At 35.9% G+C, this 22,575-nt stretch overlaps 1 protein-coding gene across 1 annotated transcript in view; it reads left to right on the forward strand.

Annotated features, from left to right (window-relative positions):
* LOC149787428 (uncharacterized) overlaps positions 1–10,230 on the forward strand; it is a 48,953-nt gene extending 38,723 nt beyond the window's left edge. The window contains exons 2-3 of the mRNA XM_089978039.1: positions 4,578–4,794; positions 8,961–10,230. Coding sequence (XP_089834165.1) covers positions 4,578–4,794; positions 8,961–9,166 — 423 coding nt within the window. The 3' untranslated portion in view covers positions 9,167–10,230. The remainder of the gene's footprint in view (positions 1–4,577; positions 4,795–8,960) is intronic.
* The last annotated feature ends 12,345 nt before the right edge of the window (positions 10,231–22,575 follow it).

Raw genomic sequence — 22,575 nt, forward strand, 5'->3', positions numbered from 1 at the left:
ATCCAGCTAATGAGTTCAAATTAAGTTTGCCGTGTGGAGTTTGCAGTGTAACCTTACCAGTCCTCTAATCCATCTTTTGTAAGCGTCTTGTAGAACAACTGAAGAACTGCACTTTTCCCAACATTTATCTAGATGGTCGTTTGTGTAGTCGATTTGAAGTTCAGTACTGAAACAGAGGACATTTGTATCAGCACTTAAATAAGTTCCCAAATTTACTAGTGTGGGAGGATACAGGCACATGTTATATTACAAACCAACGCATGCACGTGGGCACTTCCCCTCACCCCCATCAAGGACGAGCAGGCAGCATCACATAGTTCCTGCCATTTCTTGAACAAGCACTTGAGCAGAAATGGAAATCGTTTACAGAAGACTTTACAAATAGAACTATAGCAAAGAATTTGGAAATGATGTCTTGTACATGTGTCATTTTAGGCGTAAAATTTAAAAGCTCTGTGTGACATATCCAAGTAATGATGCGTGGACCGACGTGTCGAAAACAACAACAACACATACTATATTGTTATTCAGTTATATTTAATTACTTGACTGGAGGTGGGTGGTCATCAATACGACATATATAAGTCAAAAATAATATTACTTACATATTATGTAATGTATCAATATATATGATAGTTCCTCACAAAATTCAAGCTAGTAAAATTTTACAGATGGTCAATTCTGAATCATACTTGCGTAATCTCTTATACATACCGAGTAATTGCCTGATCTTCCTTGTTTTTCTGCAATGACATCTTACACCAACGATTACATTCGATCTTTCAGACATTACTTAAGTATCTTGCGTACATACAAAGGTCAACCAGTTCCCATGACTACTTGCGTACATACAAAGGTCAACCAGTTCCTATGACTACTTGCGTACATACAAAGGTCAACCAGTTCCTATGACTATTCGATGTGGCTTGGATTGTAGTCACGTTATACTGAACATGGAAGCACATACGCACTTATAAAGGACGGGTGAGATGGGTCATATAGTTCCTGCCAATTCGTTATAAGACGCAAAAATTCTTCAATAACCGTACCGTTGTAATTAATTTACAAAAGAATCACAGAATCATGTCTTATACAGAAGGTATACGTGACATGTATAAATAAACATGCAAGATTTGACATGCCTGAAATAAACTGAGAATCCATTTCTGTTCAATTACCTGATGCTTTCAATCTTAACCTGCTTAATTTGTGGTTTAAAGAAGAAATCTTCTTTGCATGTTATGCAATGCATGAATATTTGGAAAGGAAGAAGAAATATTATTTGCAGACTACGTGATGCATGAATATTTATGAAGTTTTTTAAATAGAAATTCAAACTTGTTACAATTAACTGATATTTTCTTCTCAAACGGTCAACTTTCATAAATGCCAAGTGATTATCTTGTCATTTTCATCTTTAATTCGTTTTTTATTTGTGTATATGCGTTTGTTTTCAGCATTTCAGGTTTGCCACTAGGTTTATAATTCCTATTGTATCATGGCGTCTCATTGATGTACACGGATCCCATCGTCCCTCGCTATTCTTCACATGCTCACCACTTTCGATTCCCCATGGCCCTCAGATCAAATGTTTCTCGTTACTTAATCTAGTTTTACGATGCATATTTTGATACACATCCACGTGATCATATTATAATGTAGCGCTCGTCGGGTCACCGATTCCCTTCTAATTATTCATTTTAATAACTATGAAAAATTGTATTTGTCAGTCTATCCATTGTAGGTACTCAGATGTTTAGAGTCAGGAACCAATTGAGATCATTGCTTTTTTGTCCAAATTTGAGTAAATGATGTATACTGCTTTGTGAAAACTATCGAAAAAGTATTTTCAACTTGACGAAAATTATCCGTTCTTGGAATTCTTTTCCTTTGAGACATGCTATGTAGTTTTAATTTACTTAAATAATTTAGGTAGGTGAAAAACAAAATATATTTGACTTTTGTCATGAAAGTTTGCAAAATGTTCAGTTTCTTAAGCTTCTGCAAGTGAAATAGTTGAATACTACTATCGTCCATTTATCTGTGATTGTGTTCGGTCATGATGATGTAATTAAAATAGCCTTAAATGCGCATGCCCCTACAAGATTACCATCTACTGCATAAATGAACACAATCATAAAATACAAATTATACATTTGACATACTGTTATCACACGGATATGTAGAAACTCCTCCACTTGCCATCCCCTGGGTGTGCCATATTTTCTTCTTCTTTTCTAAGCTTCTGCATTGAACAATGCGTTCTGGATCCTTTTACCGTAAAGTAGAGACAGTGTCAAATTATTTTGCATGCTGCCATCAATTGATTTTTTTGTTTGATTGTTTGAATGCCCTTTATATTTTCTTCTTTCACGTACATTAGAGATTGTATCTCGTTCCTTGCACGTTAACTGTTTCAAGCAGTTTGCATTTTTTAATCTCGGCTCTAACATCGAGCCCGCATTGTCAACACGACAACGTTTTTGCATCCATTCCTGTCTGCACAGTATGGATCTCACATCAGACACCCACACGGTCTCTTTTCCCACACAGATCTGGTTGCAACCAAGCGCGCTTGTTTTTGTTACGAAATACCATATCTTAAGATAAAAATCAGTTAACAAAGTAGTATGTTCGCTTATTCATATTTCTTGAATAGGAAAACACCCCTGTCATAATTACACCCATCAGGTTTTAAAAAAATAAACTTATCTTTATTTTGCGATCTGAATATTTGAGATGGTTTGGGTCTGAGAGAAAACAGCTAGGCTTAATTTAAGATGATTTGGGTCCGAGGGTACCCAGATAGGCTTACATGTGATGCGCATCTCATGAAAGATTGCTGGTTCTACATGGCTAAATTTCTAACTTCATACGTCAGAGGAAAGTTACTTTTAAACAGTAACTTGTCGGTAACAATTTCGAAATTGCATAATTACACTTTCAGAAAATACCAATGCCAAAGCTCTGAAAAATCATTTTTCTATTTCAAGGGTTAACAAAGTTAATCTGTTATGTAATCTCGCGTACTTTCCCATGCACACAGAAGTTGACATTTTCATCAGCTGTCTTGTTGAGACAGTACATTGCTTTTTAACAGTGATCACAATTAAAATGTCAATCCAAATAGACGAAGGAAAGGTAAATATATATTATCTGTCGCGACATTGTGAGAATAGAAGCAAACTACTTTACCCTACACTTTCTTTACTTTTTGGCAGTACTTAAAATCTCCAGAACTTAACCTTCGTGTTCTTCAATAGCTCATACCATGCAGCTATTTTTTTTAAAGTAACAAATGGGATGAATGCAAGGTGTTACCGTATCTTTCTTGAGAACTTGTTTATAATGGCAGACAATAAATTTCAAGAAACCCATACACTGATGTTTTCTTGTAAATTACAAAGATAAAACTATCGGAAGGATTCGAATGTGTGGGAGTGTGGGTGGGTGTGGGTGGGTGGGTGTGATTTGGATTTCTAACATAGCTTTAACAATTTTTCAGTCATATCGCTACGATGTCTGCAGTTTATAGTGATGTCTAGCACTGGGGCATCATGTGGCCGACATGTAGCACTATGTCCCACCCAGTCACATTATCCTGACAACAGGCGACCATTCCTTACACTAACATCTTAATGCTGAGTGCCTAGCGGGGCAGCTGTTAGTACCATTTTTCTAAGTGTTTGTTATGACTCGGCCGGAGTTCGAACCCACGACCTCCCGCATCCGATGCAGACGTTCTAACCACTAGGCCACTGGAGCTGTCAAACGTTTTTGTAGCACATATTTTATGTTGTTGATTACTTGGGCAACAAATGTTCAAACAGTGCATCATTGTTTTCGATGCTGCTGCTGCAACTACCTGTACAAGTACCACTATTACTGTCTCCTCCACTACTATTTTAGCAACAACAACAACTACTACTACTACTACCACTTTGCTGTTGCTGCAGATACCTGTACGATTACCACTATTACAGTCTCCTCCACTACTATTTTAGCAACAACAACAACTACTACTACTACTACCACTTTGCTGTTGCTGCAACTACCTGTACAAGTACCACTATTACTGTCTCCTCCACTATTATTTTAGCAACAACAACAACAACTACTACTACTACTACTACCACTTTGCTGTTGCTGCATCTACCTGTACGATTACCACTATTACTGTCTCCTCCACTATTATTTCAGCAACAACAACTACTACTACCAGTGTTGCTGCAGCAACAGCTCTTGCTACTACTACTACTACTACTACTACGAGGATATCAGCAGCAGCGTTCTTTTTTGTCTTCCTCTTATTATTATTATTGTTGTCGTTGTTGTCATTATTATTATTATTATTATTATTGTTGTTGTTATTATTATTATTATTGTCATCATTATTATCATTATTATTATTATTATCATTATTATTATTATTATTATTGTTGTTGTTATTATTATTATTATTGTCATCATTATTATCATTATTATTATTATCATTATTATTATTATTATTATTATTATTATTATCATTATTATTATTATTATTATTATTGTTATTATTATTATTATTATTATTATAGGACTGGAAGAGCGTTGAGAATGAAGTATTTACTATTTCTACAAATGGCGGATGCCCGATGAACCTTAAGGACAATATTACCTTGGGGAACTACAACATCTTGTTAGCCGATTGTCCATTGTACAACGCAAAAGACGAATCCAACGAATCGTCACACAAACTGTTTAGATCAACTTTTCTGGATGGTTTTGCATGGGAACTTTTGGAACTCTTTTCAGGTGACTATGTTCATGTTTATAGGACTATTTTCATGTCTTCATTTGTAGGACCCTTTACAATTCTGCGTTTCCATGTGTATAGGACCATTTTCAGATATACATTTATATGAACCTTTTCAGTTCTACATTTCCATATTTATATGAATCGTTATAGACCTTGTGATAATATTCTAGTCTTCATTGGTGTACAACGAGCCTGCATCAGATCACTTCTGCGCCATATGCCATTTCAACTTATCAGTTCCTAACCCTCCATCTTTGTTTGCTACTAAGAAAAACCTCCGTATGATAAATAGAACTCATCTACTGCATGACATCCAAGCAAACCTTACACTTTCGTTTCCTCCTACAGCTGTACAACTTGACCAGTGCTTGAGCTTATTAATTGACAAACACGCCCCACAGCCAAGTTCAAAGTATGAAATCAAAAGTGTTCTCGTGGTACAGTAGTGTTAGTAACTGTAATGTTTTGGTTCTGTAATGAGAGAGGAAAAGACCTGTTTCTACAAACACATGTTTGTTCCATAGTATAACTGACACCTACATCTAGCACCCTATCTGTCAGCCTTATCTCAGATCTCTAGCACCCTATCTGTCAGCCTTATCTCAGATCTCTAGCACCCTATCTGTTAGCCTTATCTCAGATCTCTAGCACCCTACCTGTTAGCCTTATCTCAGATCTCTAGCACCCTATCTGTCAGCCGTATCTCAGATCTCTAGCACCCTATCTGTCAGCCTCATCTCGGATCTCAAGCACCCTATCTGTCAGCCTTATCTCAGATCTTATCTCGGATCTCTAGCACCCTATCTGTCAGCCTTACATCGGACCTCTAGCACCCTATCTGTCAGCCTTATCTCGGATCTCTAACACCCTATCTGTCAGCCTTATCTCAGATCTCTAGCACCCTATCTGTCAGCATTATCTCGGATCTCTAGCACCCTATCTGTCAGCCTTATCTCGGATCTCTAGCACCCTATATGTCAGCCTTATCTCGGATCTCTAGCACCCTATCTGTCAGCTTTATCTCGGATCTCTAGCACCCTATCTGTCAGCCTTATTTCAGATCTTATCTCGGATCTCTAGCACCCTATCTGTCAGCCTTATCTCGGATCTCTAGCACCCTATCTGTCAGCTTTATCTCAGATCTCTAGCACCCTATCTCTAAGATGCTGATTCAGCAGTGGGAAAGTCTATATTACCGTATAGCACTGCTTCTAAAACACTACATCCCTCCTTTATTCAGTTTTAAAATTTGTTTTAAATCGAGAATAAATTTAGTGTTTCGAAACTAGTCATGATGATAATAATACATACATGTTATCAACACTTCTCTTTCATCCTGGAAATTCCCATCATCATCTTTTTTAAAAACTGCCGTTGTAAAGCCTCTACATTTGACCCTAACGATTTAATGAACTGTCGCTGTTTTTCTAACTTCTCATTCATTTAAAAAAATCATTGATAACGTTATTCTATCCCAACTAGTATCTCATCTGAATTCAGATAGTCGTTCTATTATCTACAGTCTGCATGTCGCCCTCGCCATAATTCTAAAACTGCCCATGTGAGAGTAGTTAATGACCTCTCTGCTCTGCATAGTGAAAGTATTACATCCCTCACACCCCTAGAATTATCTGCGGCATTTGACACAGTAAACCATGATATATTACTTCACTGTCTTCAGCATTTATTTAGTATTCACGAAACAGCCTGACTATGGTTCAAGTCGAAATTGATCTGTTTTGGTGTTCCACAAAACTCAGCTTTCGGCCCCGTTCTACACTCATTCACTCACAAGTGTCATAGATCGACATCCGGTGTCTCGCCAATTGTACGCTGATAACTCTCAAATGTACAAATCAAGCTGACCAACTGACCTTGAAGTTGAAAATCCAAGGTGCAGAGAGGTGCACTTCCGTTGTGAAGTCTTGGATGACTTGTAACAAGCTGCTGGCGAATGATGACAATACTGAACCACCCTGATCACCATGCTGAGTGGACTATTGAAATTTACTTCTATCTGGTTCGTCTCAGTATCCACTACACAAACTTCACAAGGTTCAAAGCACGGATGCTGTGCTACATTTCGTTGACTGACACCACAGGTTCTCGACCCGAGCTTGATGTTGAGAATAAAACACAATAATCTGAGGGAAAAAAAAATCATACAGAGTGACAAAACTACCTTAGATTACCCCCATGGCCCGTTCTAACATAGGACCCTTTCTATTATACTGTAAGAGACAAGGTACGTAACTTCAAATACTTGGTTCTACCCATGACCCTCGATCTCCTTCTGCTATTTCCGTCTTTACAGGCACACGACCAAACTCTGTGGTTTGTTTTACTCCTGAGATATTTTTCTATTCATCAGCCATAATTGACTTTTCTGCGTTGTACCAACTGAAGTTACGAACTCCGAAACGTGCGAATTTCGCGAATTTTGACTTTTCAGGACAGGTGCAAGCGCATGTGACAACCGGTGGAAAGCGCTACATGTACCATGTTTGCGACTCTACGATACACCCCTTCTTTAATTACATAACAGTGGTAGATGCAAAAGTAAGGTTTTACTTACCATTAACTCGATTCAGCTTTAGATATCCAGTTCCATGGAAGAATTAGACATTGTTTTTTTCACTGCACACATCGTAAACAAGCGACTATCATTTTCAAAAAATGACCACTATGCGGCACACATGTCAATGGCGAAATATGATTGGCTCAAAAGGTTATACTTAAATGACACCCATGCATCAGAGAACCGTTTTACAATGTCGACTATTTGCACCCAGGCAAAAATAGGTAATAACATGATCGCATCATGTTAGAAATCATTTGAATGTGTTAAATTTATGAGAGTATACTTTAAAATATAACCTTTTTGTACCAGGGCCCAGCTACGTGGAACGAACTGAACGTATATCTTAGACACAAGGCCACTGTTGTTTCATTCAAGGGTGTTCTTAAAACTCACCTGTTTGGACTATAAGACTTAAAGGCTTAATAATGTTTACCTTCTTGATTATCATCAGCATATTTTTATTTTGTAATTTCATGGTGTGTCTTTTTGCAATCTTGACTTTGTATGTTTTTCGGTGTTATCTAAAATATTTTAAAGCACTTAGAACTTCTAAATTCTAGGCGCTGTAAAAAGTCCACATTATTACTATTATTTATTATTATTGTCATTATTATTATTATTATTATTATTATTATTATTATTATTATTAAATGACCCCTTTCACAAAACGGTACTTAGTAAGAGTTTTCCACAGTTTCATGTCGGCAATTTGTCAGTTCAGGAAGATTCTTGGCGATATTTCCCGTGTTGTAAAATTGCTTCTATATGCGATAATTTTAAGCCGCTTTTTGAAAAATTATATCTTCTTCAACAGGATTCCTGACAAAGGGAGAAAAAAATCCTTTTTTAATGGGTCAATGATTTCCCTTAACTTTGCCTAACGAGTATAGGCTTGCAGGCACTGTCATACCTCCTTCGCCTCTTTCAACTAAAATGTCATAGACTAAATTGAAAGAGAGAGAGACAGAAACAAAGATAAAGAAAGAGATCATGATTATCCCTCTCCCCGAAAAAGTCTTAAGATTTGTTGGGATGTTTTTTCTTCTGTGAATATATATATATATATATATATATATATATATATATATATATATATATATATATATATATTAAAAAATTGTCGGTACGTTTGATATGATATTTAAGGATAATGAAGCTGTAGCCTTTTATAAAATTTCCGATCAAAAGTTATTCTGGAAAGGGCAACATTCGTCCACCATGAATTTCAAAACGTCGGTCTGTTAAGTAGCTCATCTAAATCGGTGACTTCCCTTTAAAAACGTGCATGTGTAATTTATACAGAGTAAACGAGATCACACAGACATATTGCAGAAGTAAACTGGCCGCTGTAGTGAAAATATCTTCGCAAGAAGTACTGAAGACATTTCATAGTGACAAACATTTATGGATTTGTCAAAACTCATTAGTACTCAATTAAATTCGATTCCAGACAAATTTATCGCACATACAGAAAGAGAGTCAAATTAAATTAATGCACCATTATTATATTATATTATATTATATTATATTATATTATATTATATTATATTATATTATATTATATTATATTATATTATATAGGACCACCAGTAGTGAGTTTTTCTTGGCGACACTGGGGAACCTGGACCGGTGATCATAAAGGTGTCAAGGCAACAGGAGAGGTAATCAACATGTACGGAAGTTGTGTTGTTCGTGTGAACGAAAATCTCAAGATACAGTCCATCGAAGTCTACTATGACCCCAATCCTATGATGGCCAAGTTAACAAATTTTAAACTGTTTGAATAATGTTTAAAAACCGCTCATATGTGTTTTTCACATGTATTTGCTCCGCCAGCAATATCAGCGTATACCTGATCAGGGGGATGGTTTAGGGATATAATATAATATAATATAATATAATATAATATAATATAATATAATATAATTAGTGAAGTAGTTTGCAGTAGTTTGTACATGTTCATTGCATGTGGCATGCATTATAGATAGTTCATATACTATTGTAGAAACAATAAGAATAACTTGGGTAGAAATATGCACGACCTTGTGAGTGAAGTATATCCATCCGACAAAACGAGTTCATTTTTTCCCATACAAATGCAGTAACCTTTTTATTATATGCTCATTTTCTTATTCTGCCTAAGGCTTAATTATGTAAACAAAAACACACTACGCGAAACAAAGTAACTGAATGTATGCCGTATTCCAAACTAAATACACAAGCACAGATTCGTCATTACACAACAACATTATTAACGCGCACATAACTCCGCCCAGATAAATTTGAACTTAGTCGCACGCTAGACATAACGTTCCAAAGAAAATGGCGCTTTGGTCTACTTAAAATTAAAATTTGGAGTCATATTGTGAATGACTGCGCATTGCAACAACTTTTCCATTTCATCTGGAATGAATAGATTTTGGTATTTTTGTCGTTTCTACGAAATTTCATGATTATGGACTGGTTTTATCTGTGCCAATTCTACATGAAGTACATCGAATTTCAGCGGCGACGGAACAGTGTGTTGACATCTGCACGTGTGTTTCTGTTGTCATTGAATGTTTGAAATCATAAAGTGGGGAAAATATCAAGTCTTTCAATTGCAATTATCAAAAAGGTGCTATGGAATATAATACTTATTTCATTTTGAGTGCAGTAAGAAGGATGTAATTGCACTTGGAATATAGTCGAAATAACAGTACAATTTCGAAATGTATAATCAAGCTTGAGAACTCATGACATGGCTCATGTAATTCGGATTTGCAGACACATTGCAGACACATCATTGTGAAACGACTGTTTCATCTTTAAAAACTTGTATTCAGAAAATAAATATAAAGTATACCCTTTTTATACTTTTCAAATATTCTTTGATTGAAATGCATAGTTTACAATTTGGCGTTCATCTGCTACATAGTCGCTCAAAATGGCCGATTACGGTGATTTTGCAATTTTCTGCGGAGTTTTTTGAACAATTAGATGACAAGGAGTTAAAAGAAATAATAGCAGCGATTAAAGCAGATGAAGATGGATTTGACGATAATGAGATGGATGTTACAAACGCTGAAAATGAAACAGAACAACAAATTGATTAATTCCCTCACACAGCACCCTATGATCTCATTCACCCCAGCCATACACAACAATAACAACAATAGCTTGGGAACTGGGTCAGTAAATTTTGAGGCCGCGTAGGGATATAAACCAAGATTCGAGAAATTATCTGAGGAGGACTTAAAAGCTATTGAAATAAATCAATACTCAGAGGCTACTAAACGAAATACAAAATGGGGGACTGGCGTCTTCAATGGTATTTTTTAATTATTATTTTAAATGTGTTTGCTTATTTTTTTTAAAAAAAACAAACGTTTGTGGGTGTTGGTGGTACATGTATGGTGAATATTAGCACCTATACAAAAATAAAAACAAACATTTATGAGACTATTATTCAAAGACTGAATAAAGTTTTGAAATGGTAAAACTACAATCTCCACCAATGTGAATTAACACCATTGAAAAAGGTGTATAATAATCCATAAAGGTAATTGTTCTGCTAACTTAGATTATGTTGGATGTGTAGTCATTAATTCCTTCCAACACTCCAGAACTCAACTATGCAACCAAACAAAACATATGTCCGAATTTGCCAGCAACTCTGCATTTAACAACTGCACATTTAATTTCACATTAGATAACTGAAGAGGTCTTGTTAAGTATTAACGCTGATGAAAAAGATAGAAAATGTTATTAATGTATAGGACATACTAAAAATTTTTCAAAAATGAGCAGCAGAGGGGACGAACAGACCGACTTTAGAAGCGTCCAAATACCGAAATAAACCCTCCTAAAAAAAAGATCAAAATGACGTAAAATCAAAGATCTAACCACGTGGAGACTTCTCTCCAGGAGTGAGTTCCTCAAAGAGTCTCTCCAAGAGTCCCTCTTGGGGGTTAGTTCACGCTATTTTTCTACTAGAAATCATCGGGTGTGTGAATACATTACAAAATACTAAACAACTTGAGGTCGCGCCCCCTCTGCTGCTATAATTAAATCATTATGTTATGTCATAATATGGTTCATCAAGAATCGTACACAGCGAGAGTCAACAGAGAACGATTAGAAGCAATCAAAAAAATTCTTCCTGTTAGAGATTCATTTAGAAAAAACCTACAAGCGAGACAGCATGCACAAATTTAATTTGAAGAAGGTGCAGAACAGTTATTTAAACCCGTCACCTGCTGAGAAAGTTGTAACCGCTACTGAAGGTCTTCTTCCATCAGTTAAACAAACTGAAAAAATAGCAGCGAAAACCAAGAAAACAAAAAAGATTTTACGAGACCTTCCAACTGACATAGCTGCAGCTCAACCTCCACCCGTCGGTGAAGAAATACTTGAAGGTATTGGCAAAATTAGTACTGAAATAGGTGATATGAAAGATCGTGTACCAGAAACAGAAACGGAGCAAGCAAGGGCTAGGGTTGACATAAACGATAAATTTACCGACAAAAGTATTAATGCCATAAAGGAAATTAAAAACATAAATGAATTAGCTGATTTTGCCGCGAGAAGTTATGATCAACGAGATAGAGTTTTAAAATCGAGTATGTCGAAGATGTTATAAGTCGTGATAATTGGTACAAATGGATTTATCGTATACACCATGAAGTTAATCAAGTTAGAAACAGTGATACTAGATATATTGCATTTATTGACACAATAGATAAATATTTTGCACAAATACAACAACTACAAGTGCAATTTTCTTTACTACAGCAACAGAAAAAACAAACTACTCGACCACAATCTCCAGAAAAAGAATTTCATGATGCACCTGGTGCTACTTGGTAGTGGCTTGGGAATTAGTCTTGTTTGTTCCAACAGTATCCTCGATGACGTACAAAGGTTAGAAGTTCTCATAGGAGGAAAACGTGCCGGAAATAACTCACCAGAAATAATTAATGAAGCAGCTGATATTTGTCGACGATTATTTCAAGGTGGTATCATAGATATCGGCGTTTACCGAGAACTTATCGATGAACTCATTGATGATTAGTGGTGACGATGATTAGATAAATGGCAAGTAAAATAAGATGATCGTACATAATAATCATTATGGACCTATACCGGTCAGAGCAATAAACTCACGATTACCAACCTACACAGCGATTTACGGAGATGGACTTGGTAATGTAGTTCAGGGATTATTTACAAGGTTAACTCCAAAAGTAGGGCCTGTTGCAAAACAATTATCGATGAAGGCTATTGATGTCGTTCGTGAAAAAACTCCTGGTGCAATTGTCAATGTTGCCGGTAAGGCGTTCTCGGCAATCAAAGAAAGAATATCACGATTAATGCGACGAAAATCACAACCACCAGTAAAACTACCAAGTACAGAAATTATGCCCGCAGATGTCAGTAAAATAATAAATCAAGCTGCAAATCAAAAACTGGCGGCGTTAGCAGATCAAATACTTGGTGAATCAGTGAATAATATTTCAAGTTTAATATCAGGAAACGGAGTTTCCAAACGCGGTAATCCATGTTTTAGACGAAAATAATTATAATAAAATGTTCAAGCGCATGTCTGACACAGCATTTGATATAGAAGCACCAGTCCTTAAAGATGAGTCTGTGCGTGATTATCAGTTTTATTCTTATGAAGCACGATTACCGGATCAACGTGGAAGAATTGAACTACAAGTCCATGATACAAGCAGATTTTTCCTACCCGCTAAAGCTTTTATTAAGGTAGAAGGTGAAATTATAAAAAACCGACAATGCTGTATACGCAGATAAGGTGCAAGTTGGTTTTGTTAATAATGGTATCATGGCATTGTTTAGTAGTGCCACTTATATGATCGATGGAAAAAATATCGAAACAATTCAGAAAGATGTCGATGTTGCTACAACAATAATAGGACTAGCAAGATATTCTGATGATTATACAAGATCAGTAGGTCCCACAATGATGTTTGCGAAAGACAATTCTGATCACCCCAACGGCAATCAGTATATTAGAAGACGACCAAAAAAACATACTGCCACCGCCGACGACGCAGATACGGAGCCGGTAATTATCAGTGCTAATGAAAATTTCAACTTAGGATTTACAACACGCCGATCAATGTTGGCAGGGGATCGCAGAAATTTCTCATGCGCTATTCCACTATCACATATCTTCGTATTCTGTAGGAATGTTAGAAAAGTTATCTTTGGAGCCAGACACACGGTTGAACTTGTGAGAAAGGTTACCGACGACAAAGCTTTCTGGAGACCTCTTGGTGACTCTGGTAAAGTAAAATTACCAAAACTATCGTTGTGGATGCCGGTGATGACTCCAACGATCGCAGAAGAACAAAAATTGCTTTCTTTCATGGACACAGGTGGTAAGTCCATGTTGTCATAGTTGACAACAACCACGGACAATCTTCAATCCGATATTAACGGTAACTTTACATTTCACATAGAATCACATCAAATGTTTCTGTGCCGCGACATATATTTGTTGCGCTTCAGCTTACTAATCGATTAAACTCACAAGTTCATTCTCATATGATATTTGATAAATTGGGTGTTACCGAGGTTTCTTTACGGATAAACGGACAAGAACCAACTGAAAATATACTACTTAATTATACTCATAATCGTATAGCACGTGTGTACCATCGTTTAATGACGTATATGGGACGTGATCAAAATGTAGATACTGGTTTACAGATCTCACAGTATGATTTTAAAACTCTGTATCCGATCTACTATTTTTCGCTGGAGCATCTTGATTTATCCAAACAATCTGTTGTTGATATACAGTTTAAAGCCATGACGAATACAGGTGGTGGTGTTGATTATAGAGCAATTGCGGTCATATTCAGCGATAAAGCGATGTTACTTGAAGGTGGAAGTGGTCGAATGAGAGTCGTTGATGCACCAGTAGAAAATCTTTAATCGTCTTATTTAAAAACACAAGTATTATCATAAAAATGTCATACGGACACGTCAACATCACTCTAACCCCGGGCAAAGTGACAAAATTACAGTCAAAACTTGTAGGTAAATGCGGAACAAAAATAACGTTAAAGCAAGATCAGATTTCCAGTGGTGGTCCAAATAAACTATCGTTAACAAAAAATCAGATTAAACACTTCAATAAAGCACTGAAATCAAAAACTGGAGTTCAACTTCATCTTTCTCCGAGTGCCATTAAAGATATTATTTAAACAGGTGGTATATTTCCACTTCTCGCGCCTATACCAGCGTTGATAGCTGCTGCCGCTCCAGCCGTAGCAAAAACAGTCGCGTTAGGTGCTGTTGGAACAGCTGCTTGAATGGCATTAAAGAAAGCAACAGGAAAAGGATTAAAAAAAGAGGGACCGGATTAAGATTGCCGGGATCTCATCGAGGAAGAGGTCTGAGGCTTCCAGGGACCTATCTACGTTGAACTCTCAATGGGGTTTTACACCGATGTCAAATTTTGTTTTACTTAATGCTGCTAAACAGTTAAAAATAAAAGCCTTTAGAGGTGTTTTCATGCGAGATCAATTACCACAACGACCAAACAATATTGAAACGGGTATTATTAATCTCGATTCGAATTCAGGAACCGGTACTCATTGGGTATTATACGCAATTGATCCACGTGGAATCGTTTATTTCGATTCGTACGGGTTAGCTCCACCGCGTGAGTTTATCAAGTATGTCACACCGTTGGGTACAAAAGTTTGGTATTCAACGCTACCAACACAAACAATGACAGATCCGCCAATATGCGGCCATGAAGTAATTAATGTGCTTAACGCTTTATCATGGTCTTCCGCGGCACCTCATAAAGTCGTGCATGATTATACAAGTAACCGCTTCGTTAAACGCAAAGCGTTTTAAACAGATTTTAGATCCTATAATGGTTGATATTTACGGAAGATCTTCTTCTACTAGCGTTAAGGAAAAATCAGACAATATTGATCTGTCGAAGTACGCGACTAAAGATGAATTCGCTGATATTATGAATCTTGCTGAAGTTGACCAAGATGAAGTTGTTGTTTTTCAGGATAAATACGGTGTTTTAAAAACGAGTAACATCAAATGGAATGATAGAGTTCGACGAGTACTCGGTGCGGTCACGGATAACATCCATGTGTTTACTGACGGTGGTAGAATCAGGGATTCAAATATGTCGTTTGCAACTATCAGAGATGAAATTACAAGAAGCGTTGCTAATCGCTTGAGAAACACTGGCGACACAATGACGGGAATAAGATAGTAGTGCTCAGAGATCAAACATCCGACGAAGATGCTGCGACAAAAAAATACGTTGACGTGAACTACAACACCGTAGATGGTAAACTATCCACGTCGCGGGCCGAGTATGACGTTCACGTAAGAGCGTTTACAAATCTGCGTAGAAATTTTAGAAAACTTAATGAAATCGCAGATGAATTCTTTGCTACTCCGTTCACCGTTGACGCAAAACTCTCTGATATAAAAAAATATTAGACGCGATTAAAAAACACAAGAAGACATCGTAAGTGTGATTCATGAGATCGTTAATAACATTAGTTTGATTAAAATTCCACCTGGAGTAACTCCCGGGCATATTACCAACATTGTATACACATTATCATCTGGATTCGCAACATGGTCAAATCAAAATAATGCTATCAAATATACCGCAACAGTCACTGGTGTGTACAGGCTGTCTGTGTTCAGTGCTGCAAAATTTTAGATTTTCACAACGTATCCATGGCGTCATTCAACTGATAAGTTTTCTGGAGTTCCGTCTATCATATTAAATAGCGGAACCGAAGAAACATTTATTCTGGAAGCAGCTGATAAGAAATTAACCGTAACATCTTACTGGTGGTGTCTAGAATTTGTAGCTGAAACACCTCAATTGGTCACTGTATAAAATATAATGAGTACCCCAATCGATGATGCATCGCAACATTACAGGTACAATCAAGCACGTGAATGGCAAACAAAATTAAAAGATACCGTCGAACAATACATGGTAAAAATAAAGAAATATCGCAGACGATTAGTTATCGTTGACGTAATCGTTTATTCAGCATCCGCTGTTGTTGCGTCCACCAGCGTACTATTATCAGCAATGACAATGATTGCACCAGTAGCCGTGACAATCTGTATTTCAGTCACAACAACGATTGCTGATGTTTTCAATATTATTGCAAAAAAAATACGTACTTGCACGAATGAAAAATTATCCGATTACATGATAAAATTATATTTAGCGACAACAGCATACTCAAAGTTATCTTCGTTGTTATCAGCAAGTCTCAGTGATGGAATCATCTCTGATTTTGAGTTTTCAGAGATGATTAAAATATATCACAATGACACTGGTGTTAAATATACGAGTATAATCAATAATGACAACGTCAGTAGAGCTACTCCAACAGATCGTGACAAACACAACTCCACCGAAAACCACGATGATCTCAGTAAACTCGACTAATCCTGAATTTAACATCAATTTTCCAACTGCGATTCCAGTAAAAGAAATCGCACTGGCACAACTACGAGTATACTATATTTGGCCAATATCAGATCGAAATCATTTGGTGGATTACCAGCAAATAATTCGCTTGTATTCGCTAATAAGGACAAACCGGATGGAGCCCCTGACTGGGTTGTTGTTGGAATACCAACTGGCAGTTATGAGATTGAACAAATCAATGACGAATTTGCGCGTAGAATAAAATCAATAACAGGAAAAGAATCAAAAATATCAATTAACGTTCATGAACCAACATTATCATCTACAGTTGAGATGCACTCACAAGATTACGCCGTTGATATTTATCAATCGTCAATTAGATCTGTTTCAGGTTGGCCTGAAATCCCGCCAGAGTATCATGGACCACCAGAACCAAAATTAATTGAATTTCTCACGGACGAAACAAAGTTTATAACAACTCCAAAATACCGAAATTTGTATCCATGGACTGGTAATGAAACTCGTATTATTCATGATGGAAAATTATATCCTATGGTACCGTTTACTACCATTAATTATGATCGAAAAACTTCAACTAGTATTGTTTATGAAAGAGATTTCAGAGAAATAGCTAAAAATATTAAAACTGAAAACACAACTACATTAACGACATTAGCACGTTTATTTAAAAAGTATATCCTGGAGTATCCCAATATCGATCTAAAACATCAGATCATTGCAACGATAGAAAATTTAAATCAAATTTTATTAAACCTTAAATACGCTAATCAGACTATTGTTGAGGTAATAAATGCTAATACTTATATAGATACAGGAGAAACAAAGTATCAAACAAACATGTATTGATCATTATAAAATCACTGAAGCAAATTTAATAAATTTTATGCTACCAGGATTTGAATTTGGCGAACTATTATCAATACTCAATGTTCATTTCAACGAAAACTTTCCTAAAATTGTTGAGGCATGGAGAAAAATAGCTCCACCTCCTATTATTCTAAGACATAATAACGATCCATGCGGAGGCGGACGCCACGTCTCCCCGGGAATCGTCAATATAACATCAACAATCGCGGTTAATCTCGTTTGTGATGTGATTGATGGCAGCTATCAAATAGATCTTGGAAAATCAAATCAGGCTCAACAAGGATACATTTTATACACGTTCACTCCGCAAGTAGCTCCTGGCGATTTGATCGTCCAAGAACCAATCAATGTTGTTTATCTACGGTGTCACAATAATGTATTAACACGAATAAATTTCAAACTCACTGACCACCTCGGACATTTAATTGACCTGTGTGGGGAAGAACTACTTGTAAATCTGTATGTGAAATCATAGGATTTCTGTCTTAAGATTCCAAACTTTGTTAGGTCGTAAGATTTTTTCAGAAATATTTTATTATTATTCTGAAATATTTTTTTTTTATGAAGTCGATCAGATTTTTGTAATTTTGATGGGTAGTTTGGTACTCAAAATCGTGTAAACTGATCAGTTCTTTAATTTCGATGGGTAGTTTGGTACTCAAAATCGTGTAAACTGATCAGTTTGTTAATTTCGATGCGTAGTTTGGTACTCAAAATCGTGTAAATCGATCAATTTTGTAAAAACTACCACAAAAAATATTTCAGAACAATAAAAAACGTATTTCAGAATATTACACGTGCTCGGTCATAGTCGTTTCACCAGTAACGAGGTTACTTTGGATCGTTTCACGATCTAACATAATTTTTCTGAATTGTCTTATACGAGTATTAATCGTTTTCTTTGCCTCGTATTCACGGGAGAATTCTGATCTAATTTTGTCTACCGCGGCAGAGAGAGGAACGAATTCCTTCATATGATCATCTTTTACTGCAGCTAGTGACTGAAACATCGCCGTCTGAATTCGTTTTATGAACTTGTACTCAGATGGAAGTGTATAACCGCCATCATTTTTACGTTCTTCTAAAATTTCTAAATCAGAAATAATTTTTTCAGGATTCAGTTCATCAGATATATTAATTCCGTTTTTTTTTCTAGTTTTTTAATAGCAGAAATAATATCATTGATATTTTCATGGTTCATTATACAGTGTATATATATATATATATATATATATATATATATATATATATATATATATATATATATTAAATTTTTAACAATCTGAAGTTTTCGATATATGATTTTTTCATTCGCAAAAAAAAAATAACCCTCATATCTTCAAGTCTGCCACTGCAATCTAGCAAGTTTAGAGGGTATATAATCCCCATATGAACTTCTAGTCTGCCACCGCTCTCTAGCAAGTTCAGAGGCTACACAACACAACATATAATCCCCATATGAACTTCTAGTCTGCCACCGCATTCTACCAAGTTCAGAGGATACATATAAGGACAGTACAACCTCATAACTCCTAGTCTGCCACCGCAGACTAGCAAGTTTAGAGGCACGGCACAACATATAAGCCCCATAACTCCTAGTCTGCCACTGCAGACTAGCAAGTTTAGAAGCAAAACACAACACAACATATAACCCCCATAACTCCTAGTCTGCCACCGCACACTAGTAAGTTTAGAGGCAAAACACAACATATAAGGCCAGTATATATAGTGAACCCAGGAAAACCCATAAATATATATATAGTAATGGGGAGTTTTCTGGGGTTTTCCACATCAATCAAACGCTTCAGATTGATGTATCTCTGCAACGAATCTAAAAATAGTTTCACTATATCGTATTGTATTTTACACTGTAACCGCAGTTATTTTTTTTCTGTTTGTAAATTCGAAACCACAAATATCTTTCTACGATTAATTACGACGTAGATAGTTAATTAATTACGACGTAGATAGTTAATTAATTAATGACGACTGAAAGAATCACGATCTATGGAGAAAAACTTTGCTGCAGAATTATCTTCCCTTTTCAGGTCGAAAAATAAATAGTACGCGAGTAGGAATTTCTGACCAAAAAATAAAAAATTAAATAAATAGTTAATAAATATAATGGAGGTAACTACTTGTTAAAGATATCTTAGCTTGACAGTTTATCTCTAACAATAATATTGGAAAACAATTTTTTGCTTATATTTTTTAGAGCAAGCGGATTTGGTTATATTTTCCGCGACAGAATATATTGAAAACCTTTTAATATCAAAATATTTGCCAGCTCCATACATTGATTGAAATATTATTTCTTCGCCAGTCTCTAAATTTATAGATACAACTGCTTTAGCGTTCTTATCAATACAGCCAGTATTACCAGATTTACAATTCTGACTTTGCGTGGATAAAGAATTATTTTGAGGGTCTGCGTCAATATGATCGATCACAAGACCATCTTTGAACACCCCAAAGAAACACTCGTATGTGAATCGATGACAGAGATAATTTTTCTTCCCAACATTAAAGATTAGATATCCATGATTATTAACAACACCTACTGGTCTTTTCAACCGACAGTGCCTAATTACACCATCACGATTTGCTTCGTATTTCGTTATTATAGGATGCTTTACAAATTCTTGGTTTGTATGGTTAGCAATATTTTGCTCCATATATATAATATTATTTGTTTAAATCATAATTTGCCTGAAAACTTATTTAGATAATCCTCTACACACTTTATAGCTCTGTAAGGGACAGGGTCATTATTTTTTTGTCATAATATCTCTTGAGTTCCCTGTATTTTTTACCACCACCTTGTGCACACAACTGTGTTTTACCTCTAACTCCGACACCGCATCGCAGACACGGTATTGGTCCTAAACTCCCATTACCAACGCACTGCAAATGATGCCCGCAAAATTCTTTTATACAAGATTTGTTACAAGGAGTCAATGAGCCTATCATCAACTATTTACATCTTTCTCTTGCTTGAGACATTGTATATGTAATATTTTAATTTAAATGTTTGTCTTAAATATAATATGAACGAATTCGAGAGATTATCCAAGATAAAGCCTTCTAAAGATAAATTTAATCTCGACAGAATATCTCCGACCTGCCGATGCGCCATCTGGTTGATCAGAAAAATTAAAGTTTAATCAATAGTATTCACGACGCCAAGAAAGAATTTCACACAGATGGTGCATCTCATGTCTGGTCAACGTTCAAGATTATACGCATTGACAGAATCAAGGACGGCGTCATCGACGCTACGATGAATGGTAAACGAGCGGCAACTATCATTAACTACCTTGGCAATCGAAAATATCTTTTCAGAGTAAAATTAGTTGAACTTGCAGAAACAGATAATTGGATTATCCGTAACAAATATGATCCTGTCCATCATAATGAAAAAGCTGTCATACTAAGTAAAGATCCCAAACCAGGAATGTTGACTGGTATTGACAAACCGTATTATGAGCGAGCGTATCCTGTAACAGCAGTTATTTATGGAATCTATCCGATAAATGAAAAACCCAGCGTTGATAATCTGAAGCCGATGAAATTTTCAAAAATAAATTGTGTAGCCGAACGAGTAACGGAGCATTTTACCGTTTCGGCTAGTGGAAACGGTCTAACGGATAAAAGGTGTAAAATAATAAACAAGTGGGGAGAAATAGTTAAAGACACCGGGGCGTCTATCAAAGATGTCGCTGAGTTAGGAAAAAACTAATATTCCCAATAATTATAAAAACGATAACAGGAGAATTGTATGAATCAAAATATAAATCAAAGGGAGCTTCGATCGAAATTATTGATCACAATGGACATGCGTGGACTAGCGCAGTAACAGTGTTTCCACGAAATCGAACTGTTAAATTTTATGATGATAATATATTTGATTTTATTAACAAAATAAGTAAAAATGATCCTGTATCCGTGTGGCTGTTTCAAAGTTCTGAAAACTATGATGAATTGATTAGATCAGATGGAAGTATTTGTACCGAAGAAAAAAGTAAATCTGATCAATTTGTAAGACCGAATGGCGTTATTTATCGTACGGATTGTCTTCATACAAAAATGAAAAATATTGCAATTAAATATACCAACACTGACGATGTCAATATTGAAAAATTACTCAGTAATTGTTTTACTGTTCCATCAGTTGCGGCTCATTTTGTTAGAGAGAAAAACTCGTGGAAACCAACTCGGTTTGATTTTCTTGATGATATAATATCGAGTTGTGTCGAATACGGACACGGTGGATTGTGAATAGTAAATACGATCATAATGATGTTATTTCGGTTGATATGGTCGCGTGTTATCCCGGAAGTTTTATTGGACTGGGAGAGTGTTCTGTATACTTCAAGAGATTCGGTCATCCGACACACGAAATGACTAGAGTATCGATAAATGGACCATTACCGGATTTTGACTTGACTGGATTCGCTTGTATCGAGTCATTCGAGTTTGCTAAAGGACTTCATCCAATTTGTTATGTTTGGTTTGGAAAACATTTTTCAGAAAAAATGTGGGTACCAATAGTACTGTTACGGTATATGCTCGATTGTAAAATGATAATAAAAAATATTCAGGATTGCTAGAACAACTACATATCGATACTTGTCCATCGTGGGGATAGTGGAGAATAAAAAAGAAAGTATACTCGATTATTCGATTAAAGATATTTATTGTAAAAATAATCAGATATCAAAATTATCATCTGCACCAGCGGTGTACGATCCAATAACCAGAAATAAAACGGTTTATCTAAACGGACCGGGAGGTTCTGGTAAGACGACTCGAGCAATCGAATTATTTCAGAATTCAGATATGATTGTTTTAACACCT

The sequence above is a fragment of the Sinohyriopsis cumingii genome, chromosome 12 (assembly GCF_028554795.1).
Source record: "Sinohyriopsis cumingii isolate HCF-2022 chromosome 12, ASM2855479v2, whole genome shotgun sequence".
Classification (NCBI taxonomy): domain Eukaryota; kingdom Metazoa; phylum Mollusca; class Bivalvia; order Unionida; family Unionidae; genus Sinohyriopsis; species Sinohyriopsis cumingii.